The following is a 15,013-nucleotide window of genomic DNA, read 5'->3' as shown; positions in this document are numbered from 1 at the left end:
ATCGTCTTGGGGTAAATTTCACCTGTGCCAGCAGGAATTTAAGCTTGCGAACGGGCGACGTTGCGAGAATAAGCACTTACAGGAGGAGGAATTATGCATGCCAGAATGCCGCTTTTTCTGACAACAAAACCTTAAGAACGAAACCACTAAATGACATCAGATTTGAATCTCGACTCTTGCGGAAATCTATACTTATACAAGCTTTAAAGCTGTTGCGATTCCGAAACTCTCATTTCCGAACACCGATATTGCGAAACTAACACAAACGGACGTATTTCGAAACTACTAATTAGCATTAACATTTGTATGTTTCCTAGTAATATAACGAGGCGGGTTCAGAAAAAAATAAACAGCAAATAGCAATGAACATTAATTTTAACACCCTACCACACAAAAAATCGGAATTCCCATCTTCATTAAAACATAAATAAATAAATGGCATTTTTAATTATTATTAATTGATTACAATAAATTACATCATAATACGAGTACATAAATTAATGGTTTTAAAATTTAATAGTTTTTTATTATAAGACGATATAATTATATTTCTTCACCGTTTTTACTGCTATATGAATTTAATTCTTTGACGTCAAAAAAAAAAATTAAATGTCAAAAAACGTTAGAAACTATAGTTACTTTTGTTACAAGTGCCTAAAATACAGTTGTTGCGGACGAATCGTTGCTGAGGAGGCCGAGTTTGGAATAGCACATGAGTCCTAAAAAACGTTTTAGGTATGTGTTATAAACAACATTTTTTTGTTAAAGCTCTTAAAAAATGAGTTTACACCTCTTATTAATTACAAAAATTTCGCCACCATAGTTACCCAATTGACTCTTTCGTCGGGGAAAACTGTTTTTAGGGAATGAGTACCTAAAATAAACATTTTGTACTATTTTATTGAGTCAGGAAAAGACTCATTTTAGGGACTCATTTAAGCTAGTTTTGGGAGCGTATAGAAAAAATATAATTTTGATTAATAAAAAATAAAACGTAAACTAATACATATTTATTTATTGTCTACACGATACAATTGCATTTTAACATGCAGTAAAGAGTAAATGAAATGCAATTTTTAAATTAAAGACTGAACAAAGTTGATTTATAAAAATATACTAAATGCAACAGCATATTAAACAAAAATAAGTATTTTACTAAAAGTTTATTTAAATTATAAATTATATGTAAGCATACTTTTTTCTTATAATACATTATACTTTGCACTACCTTCCTATGTTTCAATTCAAGTTTGATCATATATTGAACGCCAAATATTGAAGTTGTGTTATACATATAAAATTGATTTACTTTGTTACCACCAAATCTACCACTCTCATTGAATATTATTTTTCTTAAAAATTTCATTTAAAAACCCCTAAATAAACTAGGTGTAAATACGCGTAGCTGTTAACATTATCACTGAAGAATTTTTATTGTAATATTTACACAAAAAATTCTGCGAGTATTAATTTCGCCTTGATGGATTAATGTCCTGAGAAATGAATATTCGCTTTTACTTCAAGAAGACGTTAAAGAAGTAAAAAATATACCACCCGGTTCATACCTTGCGTTTGCGTTTTATTTTCCATTAGTCTAAATAAGAATATTTCAGCAAGTATTATAAAAAATCGTTAATATAGTGTTAAATTGGACGTTAGTTGTAAATTTCTGATATTTTTTTCATAGTTAGATTGTGTTTGGCATCACGAAAGCGTTGTTAACTTTTTCTTTCTTCTTTTACCGCGGTCCATCCGTGAATTCGTGAAAGTTTTCCTTGTCCAATCATGTCTCAGGCGAGTTGGTTGTGCTGATAAACGCACGAAAGCCGATTCGTTCTCGTCTACAAAGAGCCGTTAGATTCGCAAGTTTCCATTGACGGATTCGAAGGAAAACCCTCATGTAAGTAATTGTCAATATGTGTAAAGCCTGTGGCAAAATCTTCACTTCAAATAGGTACTCGCATGGCCCCGACGTAAGGCAACATTTGAAGCAGACATTGGTGGAAAAAGAAACCGACCGTCGTTTATTTGCCGTGTGTATTGAGAGAACCGGAACGAATAAATATCGATTTTGAACCTGGATAACGCGAAATCGCTTATTCGACGGCGCGAATGTGTGCTGTTCAAATTTCGAACGACTCGGTAATTGGAAATTTCCGCTTCATTTCGCTACGCAATTTTATATAATTTATTTAACACGTTGTAATTATTAAGCGCCACGTCAAAACGAGACGGAATTGCGTTATCGGATTTATTACAGTACTCAATAGTGATCGCTTCATAAGAAAATCCACATCCTTTTCCGGTTTTCCAGGTCGACAATAAGTCAAGGTGTGATAATTTCAATTGCGACTAGATAACCAGAATAACTTCACGAAGCGCGCGGGAACAAATCGAATTTTTTTCCGTTCCGTAAACAAGGCATGCCGAAATTGCTGTAAACACGAGAAAAATATATCTACCTTCAACAGCTATGCAAAAGTCAATATAGAATCAAGCAACGAAATATTTCTTATTTTCATCAACTCAATGATGAAATAAAAGAAATACTTCTCTTAAAAATTAACAAAAAAGCATAGGTACTTAAATAATAATTACTATTATTTTACAATCTACCAAATGCAAATACTCTTAATTCAAATAAATACCTACAATGAAAATATTATTTACATTCTTCAATAATAATATTTACTTTGCATTTTTTACTAAACATAAAATGTTTATGCAGTGTTAAGCTGTTTAATTTTCTTTAAAAATATGAAGGTCAATATGGTGAATGCGCCAAATGAACTGTTGTTCTTTTAATAATACAATTTTTTGTTTTGTTCTTTTTTTTCCTCTGTTTATACAGAAACTGCAATCGTCTAATGTTATAAAGCTTTCTCTTTAAAATTTTAATTAATGCAAAAGTCTGTTTTTGTCGATTTATCTAAAAATACTCTGTTCATTTTATTCCGAAAATGACAAGAAGATAATATCAAGTAATTACATAAATATTTTATTTTGATGTGATTGATTTTATGAATCAATTCGTGATCAGATCAGTAATCCCCAAGGGAGGTTAGTTATTAAACCCAACATGCATTATTATGTAAAGAAAACTTTAATTACTAACCAATATTCAATATTTAATATCTATAAGTACAGGAGAGATACCAGAAGTTAATTAAATTCGTTTAAAACCAAACGGAATTCAAAACATTTTTACCGAATAACGGATTATACATGAACTACAAAAAATATGTAAATGTCCAGGATTACAGTTTCAAATGAAACTACAACAAAAAAAGTATAAACCCACTAACAACCTGTCGGAAGCTCAGTTACTACAAAGGAAAGATAAAGTAACACAAATTATTCAAAATACCTTCATTTACACTTGAATCAGAGGTCAGACTTACAAAGATAAATTGCTTTCAAAAAATACATGTTTAATTTTAGTTTTGTTAAAACACAATTAAAATAGATAAAAGCTATTATTGTTAGTCTCTTTGAATACAATTTTGTTTTTTTTTGCGTTCTAAAAAATTATAAAACAAAGTACAAAACGGTGTTCACATGCAGAAATTAATCTGATTGCAATCGCAATCAATTTTAATACTTGCAACACTTTTAACAAGAACTTCCAAATAGCTAATAACTTTACAAACTATATACCCAATGTAACAACAACTTCTAAACTAAATTATTCAAAGCAATCTTGCCCAAGTTAACCGCTGGCCGACTGTAAAAAAAGAATCAACTAACTGCTTATTCAAAGTGCATATAGAGCAAACAGCAACTTCTTGAAAGTTTTTCATTCGTTAATTAGTCAGTATCCGTCTCTTCTTTTCCCGTATTAAACCGAAACTAATATTTCAAGAGAGAGTGAATGTCACTGCAGCGCTCTAAGAGACCGCAGATGTTATAAATATGAAATTATGAGCAAGCTGACTTAATTTAATTTCGAAAGTTCCAGCTCGTTTTTCCTTTTAGTCAAATCTGATACATTTCCTTCACCGAGCGGTGTTATTTCTTCATTACACAATTCGTACGTCGCAACTCCCTGGGCGCCCTTACGCTCAGCTTTATTTACTCTTCCTTTGCCATTTTTAAAACTACCCACTTCAACTAATACCTATACTTCGTAGAATAAACTACACGAAAAGTTGGCAACTCACAAACGCAAAGCTTCCGTAAGAATGAACATACATTTCTATATAATACATGTCTGATGACGGCTTCAATTTCTTTCATAAACTAGTGGCAATGATTTCAATTTCAAAACGTTGTATTTTATGCGGAAATGCATAGAATTCCATAGAATGCATAATTCAAATTTCCCGTTCAAAACTTATTATTATTAAAAAAAACATCATTTAAGTATCAATTTTATTTATCGAACTCATTAGAAAACAAACAAAAAAATATTAAGAACAACTAAAGCTAATTAACACAAAACAGTAATACAAAAATTTTAATACTTATGGTTGCCCAACAAGTTTAGTCCGAACACAAATATTAAATCAAAGCTTTAACTTCGTCGTAGAAAACAAGGACCAAGGCAGCTCCCGTGCCTCTCAAGACGTTCGAAAAAGCCCCCTTGAAAAATGCAAGTGGTCCCTCATTTTTCGTAATTTTTATCCAACAGTCTAACGTATTTTTATACATAATATCATGTTTAGCTCTTCCTGACTGCATCATCATTCGTCTTCTTACCGTATCAAAAGGATACGAAGTGATTCCTGAAATTGTAGTCACCACTTGCGCTATAACAAACGAGACGAGGAACGGCGTATTTTTGGGGTCGGGAAGCATGCCCTTTGCGGTATCAAAGAAGCCGAAATAAGAAGCCCGGTATATGATAATGCCTTGGACTGATACGACAAACCCCCGGTATAATCCAATAAGTCCATCCGATTTAAACGTTTTCACGATGCAGTCGACCATTCCTGTGTAATGGCGTTCGGCGTGACTTTTGCCGACATCGGCACCAAGTCGTGTCCTGGCATAATCCAAAGGGTAGACAAAGCACAAAGAGGAGGCTCCAGCGGCCCCTCCGGAGGCTAAATTGGCGGCGAAGTAACGCCAAAACTGAGTGTGCTTGTCGATACCCTCCATGAAGATCTGTTTGTAGACATCTTTGAACGCAAAGTTTAAAGCTTGGGTGGGGAAGTACCGAAGCACGTTGGCCAAATTACCACGCCAGTAGCTCAAAAAGCCTAATCGAAGTTGAAAAGTGTACAGATTCGATTGGAAATTTGCAAAATTCAATTACCTTGCTCTTTGGGAATGCGGATAAAACAATCCATCATGCCCTTGTAACGTTTTTCTTCAGGGATCTGTTTGTTAGCATGCTGCACCTGAAGAATGAGTTTTACGCGTTCGATGGGAGCGACGGCAGTTTTAGCGATTGCCGCCGATATTCCACCCGCGAGAAAATCTTTTAGAAAACTTTCTTTCACCATATTACTTCACGAAACCAATTTATGGAGAATTCAATATTGTCAATTAAAATTTTGACAGAAATGACAGCTTCCGTTTGAACGACATCTGGTAGTGATAAAATTTATAACAAAACGCGCGTTACCTCCCTCTTTTGTTCATGTAACTGACTAGTTTAAATGACACGGAACAGATTATAAGAGAATAACTTTGAATTAGTGTCGATCGCAGCTGGGATTTCCATTATATTAAAATATAATTACATTTGTTTTAGAGAAGAAGTTGCAACGAAGTGAAATTGCTGAGGAGCGTAAGTTATTTGCAACAGTTACGGTTATAACGTTCCTTGTGACGTCAGCTTAATCGAATTGACACGCGGTTTAATTTAATTAAAACGGAAAAAATAAAGCGACAGGAAAGGAAAACATTTTAATATAGGGTCTAAATCAATTGATTTTTTGATGTATTTAGAAGTAATGCAGCTATTTATTTTCAAAAATTCTGCCCATTCTTTTGAATATATCGAAAAATCAATTGATTTACACTGTAATACTATGGTATTACGATAGGTCGATTACCTACAGACTATTATAAAGAACAAATAGGGTTATTCAAAGAGCAACAAGCCAAAAAATTTATATTTTAATATACAGGATGTCGCATAACTCGCGCTCCAGAGAAAAATGTCAAATGTCCATGGTAATAAGTCACCAAAAAGTGCAGCCGAAGAAGAACTTTTGTTTGCAATAAATGTCATCGTTTTTAATTTATCACGACCAACTGTGGAAAATTCATTGTAAATCTTTGCTAAGCTGTAACTCTTTAACGTATGAAGAAAGAAAAAAAAATATTTAAACTTATTTCTCAGAATTACATTTTCTATCATTGGTTGACATATGGCGGTTTACTTTTAGACAGTTAGTAAAAAGTTGCGGGCATTGTTTTTTAGGGTATTTATCAAAAATGACAATTCTGAAAAAATCGGGTCTGGTCAGGTGTGTCAGAACTTGCGCCCCAGAGAAAAATTTCAAGTTAAATAAGATACCATGAACATGGACAAAATGTTTCAAACATTCTATCTGGCAAAAAATTGTGACATTTATTTTCTGACATTTGACATTTTTTATGACTATTTAATGATAATGATTATCTTGAATACAGATTTTTCAAGAAGAAATTACCACCTAGAATTTGAATTTTTAGGAAAATTACGTTCTTCATGTTGTTTGTAACTAGAATTTTTAGAAGTAATTTTGAATGCCTAGGTTACCCCTTGTTGTTGACGTTTTCTGTCAACCTGCTGTCAACTATCAATTGAGTTATCTGTACAAGCTGTCAGGTGACTTAACCAAAATTTTTTACACTAGTTACGATATCTTTTATTTGTCACTACAAACCAACCTAATCAAATTTATGGCAACATATTCACGAATATCCCTAAATCCTAGGGAGTAATTTCTTGTTGATACGATAATATTTATACAGGGTGCGCCCCAGAGATATATAAGGTAACATACCAGGAACATGGAAAAAATGTTAAAAAAATTTTATTTATAAAAATTTCGAAGTTATGAGGGTTTAAAGTTTGCACTTTGACTTTATTTATTTCTGTTGAAAAATTAATTTTCCAAGTTTTTTTTGCTATAGGCTATTAAAAGAGGAAAAAAGAAAGATGTATCCTAAATTTTAACTCTGTTCAATGTTATTTGTGGCTTGTATTGGCAAAATTTTTGTCTCTTTACTAAATAATTGTAAAAAAACATACAAGATCATCAGTATCATTAAATAAATATAAAAAAATGTCAAATGTACAAAAAATAAATGTCAAAATTTTTTGACAGATAGAATTTTTTAAACATTTTTTTCATGTTCCTGGTATCTTACTTACCTTACTTGAAAATTTTCTCTGGGACGCGAGTTCTGGCGCACCCTGTATACCTTGTGTATTTATAGTTTTTATATTTTGTGTATTTATAGCTATTTAGTAAAAGTACAAAATTTTTGCGAATAAAAGTCACAAATAACATTAAACAGAGATGCAATTTAGGATGCAGCTTCCTTGTTTCCTTTTCTAACAGCATGTAGCAAAAAAGCTTGGAAAATATTTTTTTCAACAAGAATAGAGTCAAAGTGCAAAGTTTAAACTCTCATAACTTCAAAATTTTTATAGATAATTTTTTTTTAATTTTTTTCATGTTCCTGGTATCTTACCTTTCTGGGCGCGAGTTCTGGCGCACCTGTATAAGCTTACTTTTTTATTATGAGCTAGTTTGTAAATACAAAAGAATCAAATAAAATATTTAAAAACGAGATTGCATGTGTAACCTTTGATATTTGTTATGATGAAGTTCTATCAAATACCAACTGTAAAAAATTCATTAATCTTCTTTACTTACGTGTAATTTTACGATCATATTTTTAAAAGAGAATATTTTATTAGGTCGTACATCTGATTTTAAAGGGTCTAAAAAGGGTGTAAAAATAATACGTTCAAATTTAAATTGCAAAAAAAATATTATAATAATAAGACTAGGAACATCTAGACGAAAAATTCTATATTTTTAAGAAGGCATACTCATAAAATGTAGATTTGTTTATTGCGTCATTCATGAGATTTTTTTAATCGATTTTAGTCCTGGCGAATAGCAAACGTGCGAAATGATAATAAATAATATTATCTTTATTAATGGAGTAAGACAAACATTATCTTTGCTTTGGGCCACACATTATTATATGAAATATAATTACCTAAACAGATTTCAGTTTGAAAAAAAAAAAATTTAAGTAACCATTAGCAAACGTACCTACACTTAATATTACTTAGGAAAATTGTTTTATATGAGAAAGTTAATAAATTAAAACCGCAACACTGAGTCGAGTTAATAAACTGATGATAAATTCTTGTTGAATAGTTAGCAACAAGCATGCCCGCGGTTCTTTTAATATTCGTACTAAGATAGAGGGTAAACATTATTTTAATTTTAATCATCTTTAAAAGCACTTAATGTCAACTAACTAAAAGTAAAATGTATATCCAGTTTTCTTCGTGTCTCTTGTTCTTAAGATATTAAAATTCCTTAAAGTCCCACAAATTCTTAAAACTAAATTTTATCACAGGAAAATAGTTTATTATATTTGCAAATAGCGTGCACTTTATCGGTGCATCAGTCTCTTTATATTAAATGAAATAATTGCATCCTCTACAAAGAGAGAGTTTTAATACCACGTTATACTCATGAAATGTTGTAATTACGGAGGAATCCTGACACGCCACCTTGTTACCATTTTCACGACATCGGCAAAGGAATGCGACCGGCAAATTAATATTACTAGCATAATATTGATCTGATATTTCGAAACGAAATGGTTCTTTGTATTCGACCCAATTAAAAGAACTTGTTTGGGTACTCCATTGTCAAGAGTGCAAACGCTGACTTTGTGTTTATTTTAGATCCCCCCAAAGTGGAGCTTCACCTGGGCAGCACTCTCAATCCCGAAGACATCAAAGAAGGCGACGACGTGTACTTCGAGTGCATCATCAAAGCCAACCCTAAGCAGCACAAGATCACGTGGTTCCACGATGTAAGTAAGGGGTTTCCGAATATCCAAAACATTTTTGTTTAGCTTACAACTTTTTAATCGAACTGCATACAGGGTGTTTCAGCTAAAAATTTCTTGTCAATACTTACATATAAAAATGTGTGAATTGTTTTTTAATTGAGATTGTGTTTAGAGTGCTGCTTCCTCTTTTCGCCCCCTTGAGAGTTCGTGTCTGGAGCGCAGATTTTGCCGCGAGCTGCCCAAAAGGGTAACTGTGTTAATTAAGCGCAGGACGGACGAAGCCGCAGCATTTCCACGCGTTTTAATTTTTATTAGTTTGTCCCTAACGGCCGGCCTGTCTTACTACTATAGCTCCTCTGAAGGTAATCAGTTTAATTGTTTTCATACTCCCGATTCAGAGGAGAAAGTTAATCCCACTCTGGGGCAGCGATAGCGACCTGGGGTTCTACATTTTACTCGGTTTGTCGGTAAAATGACGCTCCTAGAACAAGGATTTCGCTTAATCTTTTTGTTTGGTTCGACAAATCAAGAGAAAGAGTAGGTTTTTGTTCCATTTCGGATTTTTGAATAAACTTTTGTCGGTTTAATTAATGTCGAAATTTGAAAAAATAATAATGTGAACATCTGTTTTAATTAAGTCGCAAACTCAAATTCTTGATATATAAAAAACTATTAAAACGCTGGAAATGTGCCAAATTGCTATCATATGGAGTCAAGAATCACGAAAAAAGGAACAACTTAAAATACGTGCTCGTGGAGAAAAATTTTTAATACTTCATTTTTTAGAATGAAACATTTTCAAATAGGACTGCGAGGCATTCACTATATACATAGTACTCCAGAGATGCAGTATCTTGGGGGTTGCTTGTTTTATTTTATTCATTACAGTATTGCATTCTTAAAAATCGTCAAATGTGTCACTATTTGTTGTTTTTTCATATTTAAATGTTTTCTATGTGAATTTATAAAAATAACGAAACTATTTCTGCAATCGCAAAGGTGATGTGAGTATATTTTTCAGTCATAATTATTTTTTTAAATGCTATTTTGAAATTGGATACTTTATTAATTAAAACTCTAGATATTGACAAATGGAAAACAGTACAGTTATTAACATAGTGATTGATGTTATGATTGTCATAACTAATATCTCGGACATCTAAGATTGTTATAGTTCATAACATCCGTGATTTGTTCAATAGATTATCGGTTTCTCTTTATTTGTGAAATAATTACATTGAAAAATTCGATTTAAAAAAAATTTAAAAAATAATAATAAAAATCACATAAAAGTCTCCACCATCAAGTTATTTAAAAAGATATTAAGTGTTTTCTTGTATTATCTACCCAAATATTTGCAAGGGCTGCCTTGGGGTAAAATTAGTAATTGCAGAGCTAGCATTCGCAGAGGAGCAAAAAGTGAAGTAGAAAAAATTTATTGATGGCTATTTATGTCCTGAAAAAGAAATTAATTACAGACAAAAAGAAGTTTGGAATGAAAGAAACGGCGAAAAAATTAAGTAAAGCAATGTGAAAGAAGTTAATCTAAGAGTGATTAGTCCTTCCTTCGACCGACAAACTTCATACATAACGAAAGTTCTCGAAGCATTTATATCCCAACCTGGAATTACGACAGTTTGACCAACATTCGTTTCTTTAATTCACGACTCTGCGTTCTCGTCTTTTCCCTTCTTAGCTTTCGAACGGTAGAAATCAGAAGTTTGTTTAGGATATTAAAAATAAATAAACAAACTTTTTGGGCAGATTGGTACCGTTACCAAACACGGAGCAAAAGAGATGGCAATAAGATTTAATGCCTGGACAGCGGTAATTTAACCCTGCGTCCCCCTCTTGGGACGCATATCTTTGGATCGTGGTGGGCCACTTTTTCAGGATTTCAAGTGCTATAACTCGCATTTAACCGTATCTGCCTTAGATACACATTTGATAGGGTTTATTTCGCCCCGAGGATAGGCCTCATAAGCAATAATTGGAGATTCTTTATGAACCATAAAAGGCGGATTACACGCAATCTTTATATCAAAGCAGTAAAAACGACATTGGAAAACAGGAGTATTGACGCCTCTTCTTTAAGAATTAATTCCATGTTAAAATACTGCCGAGGGTGACAAATCACAATTTTTATACGTCACTCGCGACCCTTTAGTGCTTATATCTGGAGTTTCTGCGCGATATAATTTGACTCATAATTGAAAATGGCTACTTAGTGTCGGTGGGGCTACTCTGACGGGGACTCGTAAAAAGCTACATTTACAGACTCACGTCTTTGATATTGCTCTCATGAGAGTAAATTTACCAGCAAAGGATCGAGTACCTGTGACCTGTGATGCAGAATTTTATGCGCCTTGAAATCAACATCATTTACAAAGTAAAACCATTTTACACGAGTGTCATTTAAAAATTAATAAAGGAACACGGTGTCTAAACAAACACTTGATTCTGAAAGAAAAATCGATTAATTTTTTCTAAGTAAGCATCTACGAAAAGGGAATATTAATCTAACTGGTAATGATTTCTAAAGTCACAACATAATTTTGCAATCCCTGAAGTCCAATAGTCTTAAATTGGTTCGAAAGTTACTAGAGTTGGTTAATTTACTATTCGAACCACGAGAGAATTACGTTTTAGACTTATTTCGACAAGCTTTCGTTTTGATGGAGATTTTTAATTATTTCTTTAATAAAGTCTGAGACACTTTTTATACAAAATCTAAAATCATTTATGTATTTTGAAATTTGAGATGAATTTGCTTCTTGTCAATACAATTTATTGCTTTTACTGTAAATAAGATTATGAGCGTAATAAAAACTAATAAAACATTAAGTGAACTCATGAAACAAATCTAATGACATTATAATTACTTCGTACAAGTTTGCAAAAATATGTATACTCGCATTGATTACTAAAAAAATTTCCGATTTGTGATTTCTCTAAAACACGTAACAAAATATAAATGGGTTTAAATTGTTTTTATTCTGACAAGTGGTGATGAGAATCAATTTGTGAGCAAGGTTTATGATTAATGGTCGACAAAGGAAAGAAATTTTCTAGCGAGTGGCTATTCACTAGCTTATTTTTCATATAGAAGTGAAATCGAAAGCTATATTTTTTCAAAAATATATTAGTTTTATTGGCGAATGGGATTTTTCAGTTTTTCATGATCTTTATTTATTTCTTCCAACAAATCACAACTAGGGAAAAAACACTAAAAGAAAGAGGTTAACTAAATTTCCAAATAATGATTTTGGATGACCTCTAAACTAATGTTTGATTTTATACATATTGGTGCCTAAACTAATTTATTTGAACACTTGAGATTTTTCTGGTTGTTAAATTTACTAGAAAAACCAACAAATTAATTTATTACTACTACATTTAAATTGAAGACAATGAACTTAAAGTACGTTATAAATGTTTTTTAGTGAGCAAAACTACTACATTAAAACGTGCATTGTTTCTAATAGAGACAAACTGTGTTAAACAATTTAGAGTTGTGAAAATCGACAAATTTCTGAGTTAATTTATAATAAATATAAACAAAACCAACGTTAGCAATTTACTTGTACCACAATAATTTTTTTAATGGAAAATTGGTAGTCGATTTTGAAAATTTTATAAAAAATGAACGGAACTGTTGACCACACAAAGGTATTTATTTATTCTTTGATTACATTTGTACTAAATTATATTTCTTTCACAAGAATTATGTATAGGTATATTTATTATTTGTACTGATGGAAGATAATGTTTACAATATGATTACTATACAGTATGATTATTAGGTGTTATGCTTTATGATTTTGCTTTATGAAAATTGCTTTTTTTATCAACTAAGTTGAGTGCAATTTTACTATGTATATGGTGTGTTAAAAAATCTATATTTTATAAAATACGGTTGGGCGGAGTAGTCCAGCGGAAAAAATAAAATTTAATTTATTACATCTAGCGCGAATAACGGCACCGAACTATCTGATAGTAAATAACATTAACCAGCACCGACAAAGCCATTTATTAAAATGGTGACATTTTAGCAAGGCAATGAAGCGAGTCTAACACAGAGTACAAGTGCACACAAGTTCGTATAAGTCGCATTAACTCTTATGAAAATAATGTAATTTAGTGCTAGGGCCCGTATCCCGTAGTTAATTTACATTAAGGCACAACAATGCAGCGACAACTAATTATTAGAGCTTCTTCATTTCCGAATGAAATTAGTTGCAGTGTCCAAGCTCGTAAATCTTTGCGACCGCGACACCAACGGCCGTTAAAAGCCCATCTACGTGCCCTCGCCCAAAACGAAACGTCAACAAATTAGTCGAGATGTTCATTGGGCCGTTAGCGTCTCTTATCACTCGGAGATAATCGCGTAAATGTCGGTTAAATTTCCAATTGTGGCGCGATTCTCAACAAATAACACGGTGGCCATTCTTATTTCAGATTCAGGTTGCTCTGATCGATGGCAAATGTCAAAAAGTGACGTGTGCTGCATGTACAATAAACTAAAACAGACATCGGCGCCAGAAATCAACGACGTGCCATAGATAACAAGGAACTCTGATATTTTTGAACAGCTAGCAACAGATAAAGGTGCACAACAGTGTAAACTTGTCTGTCTATCAAGCAACAGAACATTTTTGAATCAAATTAAAACTAATTTGCTAATTAACTAAATATGGTAGCAATGCTTGTAAAGTTTGATGAAGCTAAAAACGCGCCAACTCTGTGTTAGGGGGCATTTGTATGGAAATATCTTTACAATCTGTCGCAGCTTCCAAGCGCCACCCTCGGCGGTACCCTTTTACAGTCTAATAAATTATCATTTAGCTCTCACAACCGCGGCTTATATTCTCGTTCTGGTCTAATGAGTGATGCATAAATGATAAAGTTTTCTTCCCACTTGTGTGGTGCTTACAAAATGTGTAATGTATTAATGTCGTTGTTGGTGTTTCTGAATTATTCATACGATCGTTTACAACTCATCTCAAATGTGAAGCAGCCACTATTAAATTAGTTTTTTTTAATGTGTAATTAAGTTAGCATAGAGCCCTATTATCATTCGCTGCAGATGACGAGGACACGGAGCTTTACAAGTGGGCCATTTACGAGACAAGGGGCGTATGAGATAGCTGTTTGTCGTTATGGAAAATTTGAGACAGACAGCAATGTCCTATCTCGACGAGGGGATGTCGACGATAATCAGAAATCTGATTTTAATTTTCTGGAGTTTTTGTCGATTGCAGTACGGTTGATAATCTTATAGAAATTTGCTGTTTAACAGATTTTGTTAGATTTGTTTCTTATTAATAAAAATAATACAACAAAGCAAATGTTGAGCAAGCTTGTCGTGAGTTGGATATTAATGTCAAACGAAACAGTTCTGCTTGCAGTAAATTACTTAAGACTTACATTTAACCTAAAATAATATTCTATTATGCACAAAAGAATAAGCGGCTACTATAAATACCATACTACACATACAATTTTTTAATAATTTTATTAATACTGGGACGATAAAACAAAACAGTATAACCTTTCCAGGCATATTTTTAGTAGAAATAATGCCTTTTTATACTGGATTAACATATAAATAAATATTATTTCCAGTTAATACAAACAATAAATTTAAAACAACGAATAACTCGTTGGATAAATCAATAGTAGATCAGCAACTCAAATGAATAGACAAGTTTTAAAAGTAGATTATTATTATTACGTTACTTCTCTGTTTTTTCTTTTTTTAATACTCATGTAGAAGGTTGCTTTCTTGTTTATTGTTAAGTATTAAATTTTTTTAATCTTATTTCAACGACACAGTATTTTTGTCTTTTCACAGTGCAATTTAAAAGCAGCATTACAAAATACTTTACTTGACTATTTATAATTGAAAAAGCAAAATGCTCTAATTATGTAAAGCACTAATACCGTGCGATCAAAAAAATAAATAAATTAGAGTAGGTGTTGGTTAAAGTATTCATTCAATTCAATTCATTTTCAAATGTGAAAATAT

The 15,013-nt window shown here is 32.2% G+C and overlaps 2 protein-coding genes across 5 annotated transcripts in view; one reads left to right on the top strand and one right to left on the bottom strand.

Annotated features, from left to right (window-relative positions):
• The window catches only part of LOC123010822 (hemicentin-2), a 128,234-nt gene that overhangs the window by 95,674 nt on the left and 17,547 nt on the right, over positions 1-15,013 (top strand). For all 4 annotated transcript variants that reach the window (XM_044407964.1, XM_044407965.1, XM_044407967.1 and 1 more), the window contains one exon: positions 8,876-9,006. In XM_044407964.1, the coding sequence (XP_044263899.1) occupies positions 8,876-9,006 (131 nt within the window). The remainder of the gene's footprint in view (positions 1-8,875; positions 9,007-15,013) is intronic.
• LOC123010823 (ADP,ATP carrier protein 1-like) lies at positions 4,363-5,529 on the bottom strand. The gene is made up of 2 exons (XM_044407968.1): positions 5,258-5,529; positions 4,363-5,201 (listed from the first exon to the last, which is right to left on the bottom strand). Exons 1-2 carry the CDS (start codon positions 5,445-5,447, stop codon positions 4,501-4,503), a joined length of 891 nt encoding a protein of 296 aa, XP_044263903.1. The 5' UTR covers positions 5,448-5,529; the 3' UTR covers positions 4,363-4,500.

The sequence above is a fragment of the Tribolium madens genome, unplaced genomic scaffold (genome assembly GCF_015345945.1).
Source record: "Tribolium madens isolate multiple individuals breed KSU strain unplaced genomic scaffold, Tmad_KSU_1.1 Scaffold_91;HRSCAF=231;Tcas5.2_LG7, whole genome shotgun sequence".
NCBI lineage: Eukaryota > Metazoa > Arthropoda > Insecta > Coleoptera > Tenebrionidae > Tribolium > Tribolium madens.
The sequence above is the reverse complement of the archived record's forward strand: the minus strand, read 5'-3'. Positions and strand labels throughout refer to the sequence as shown.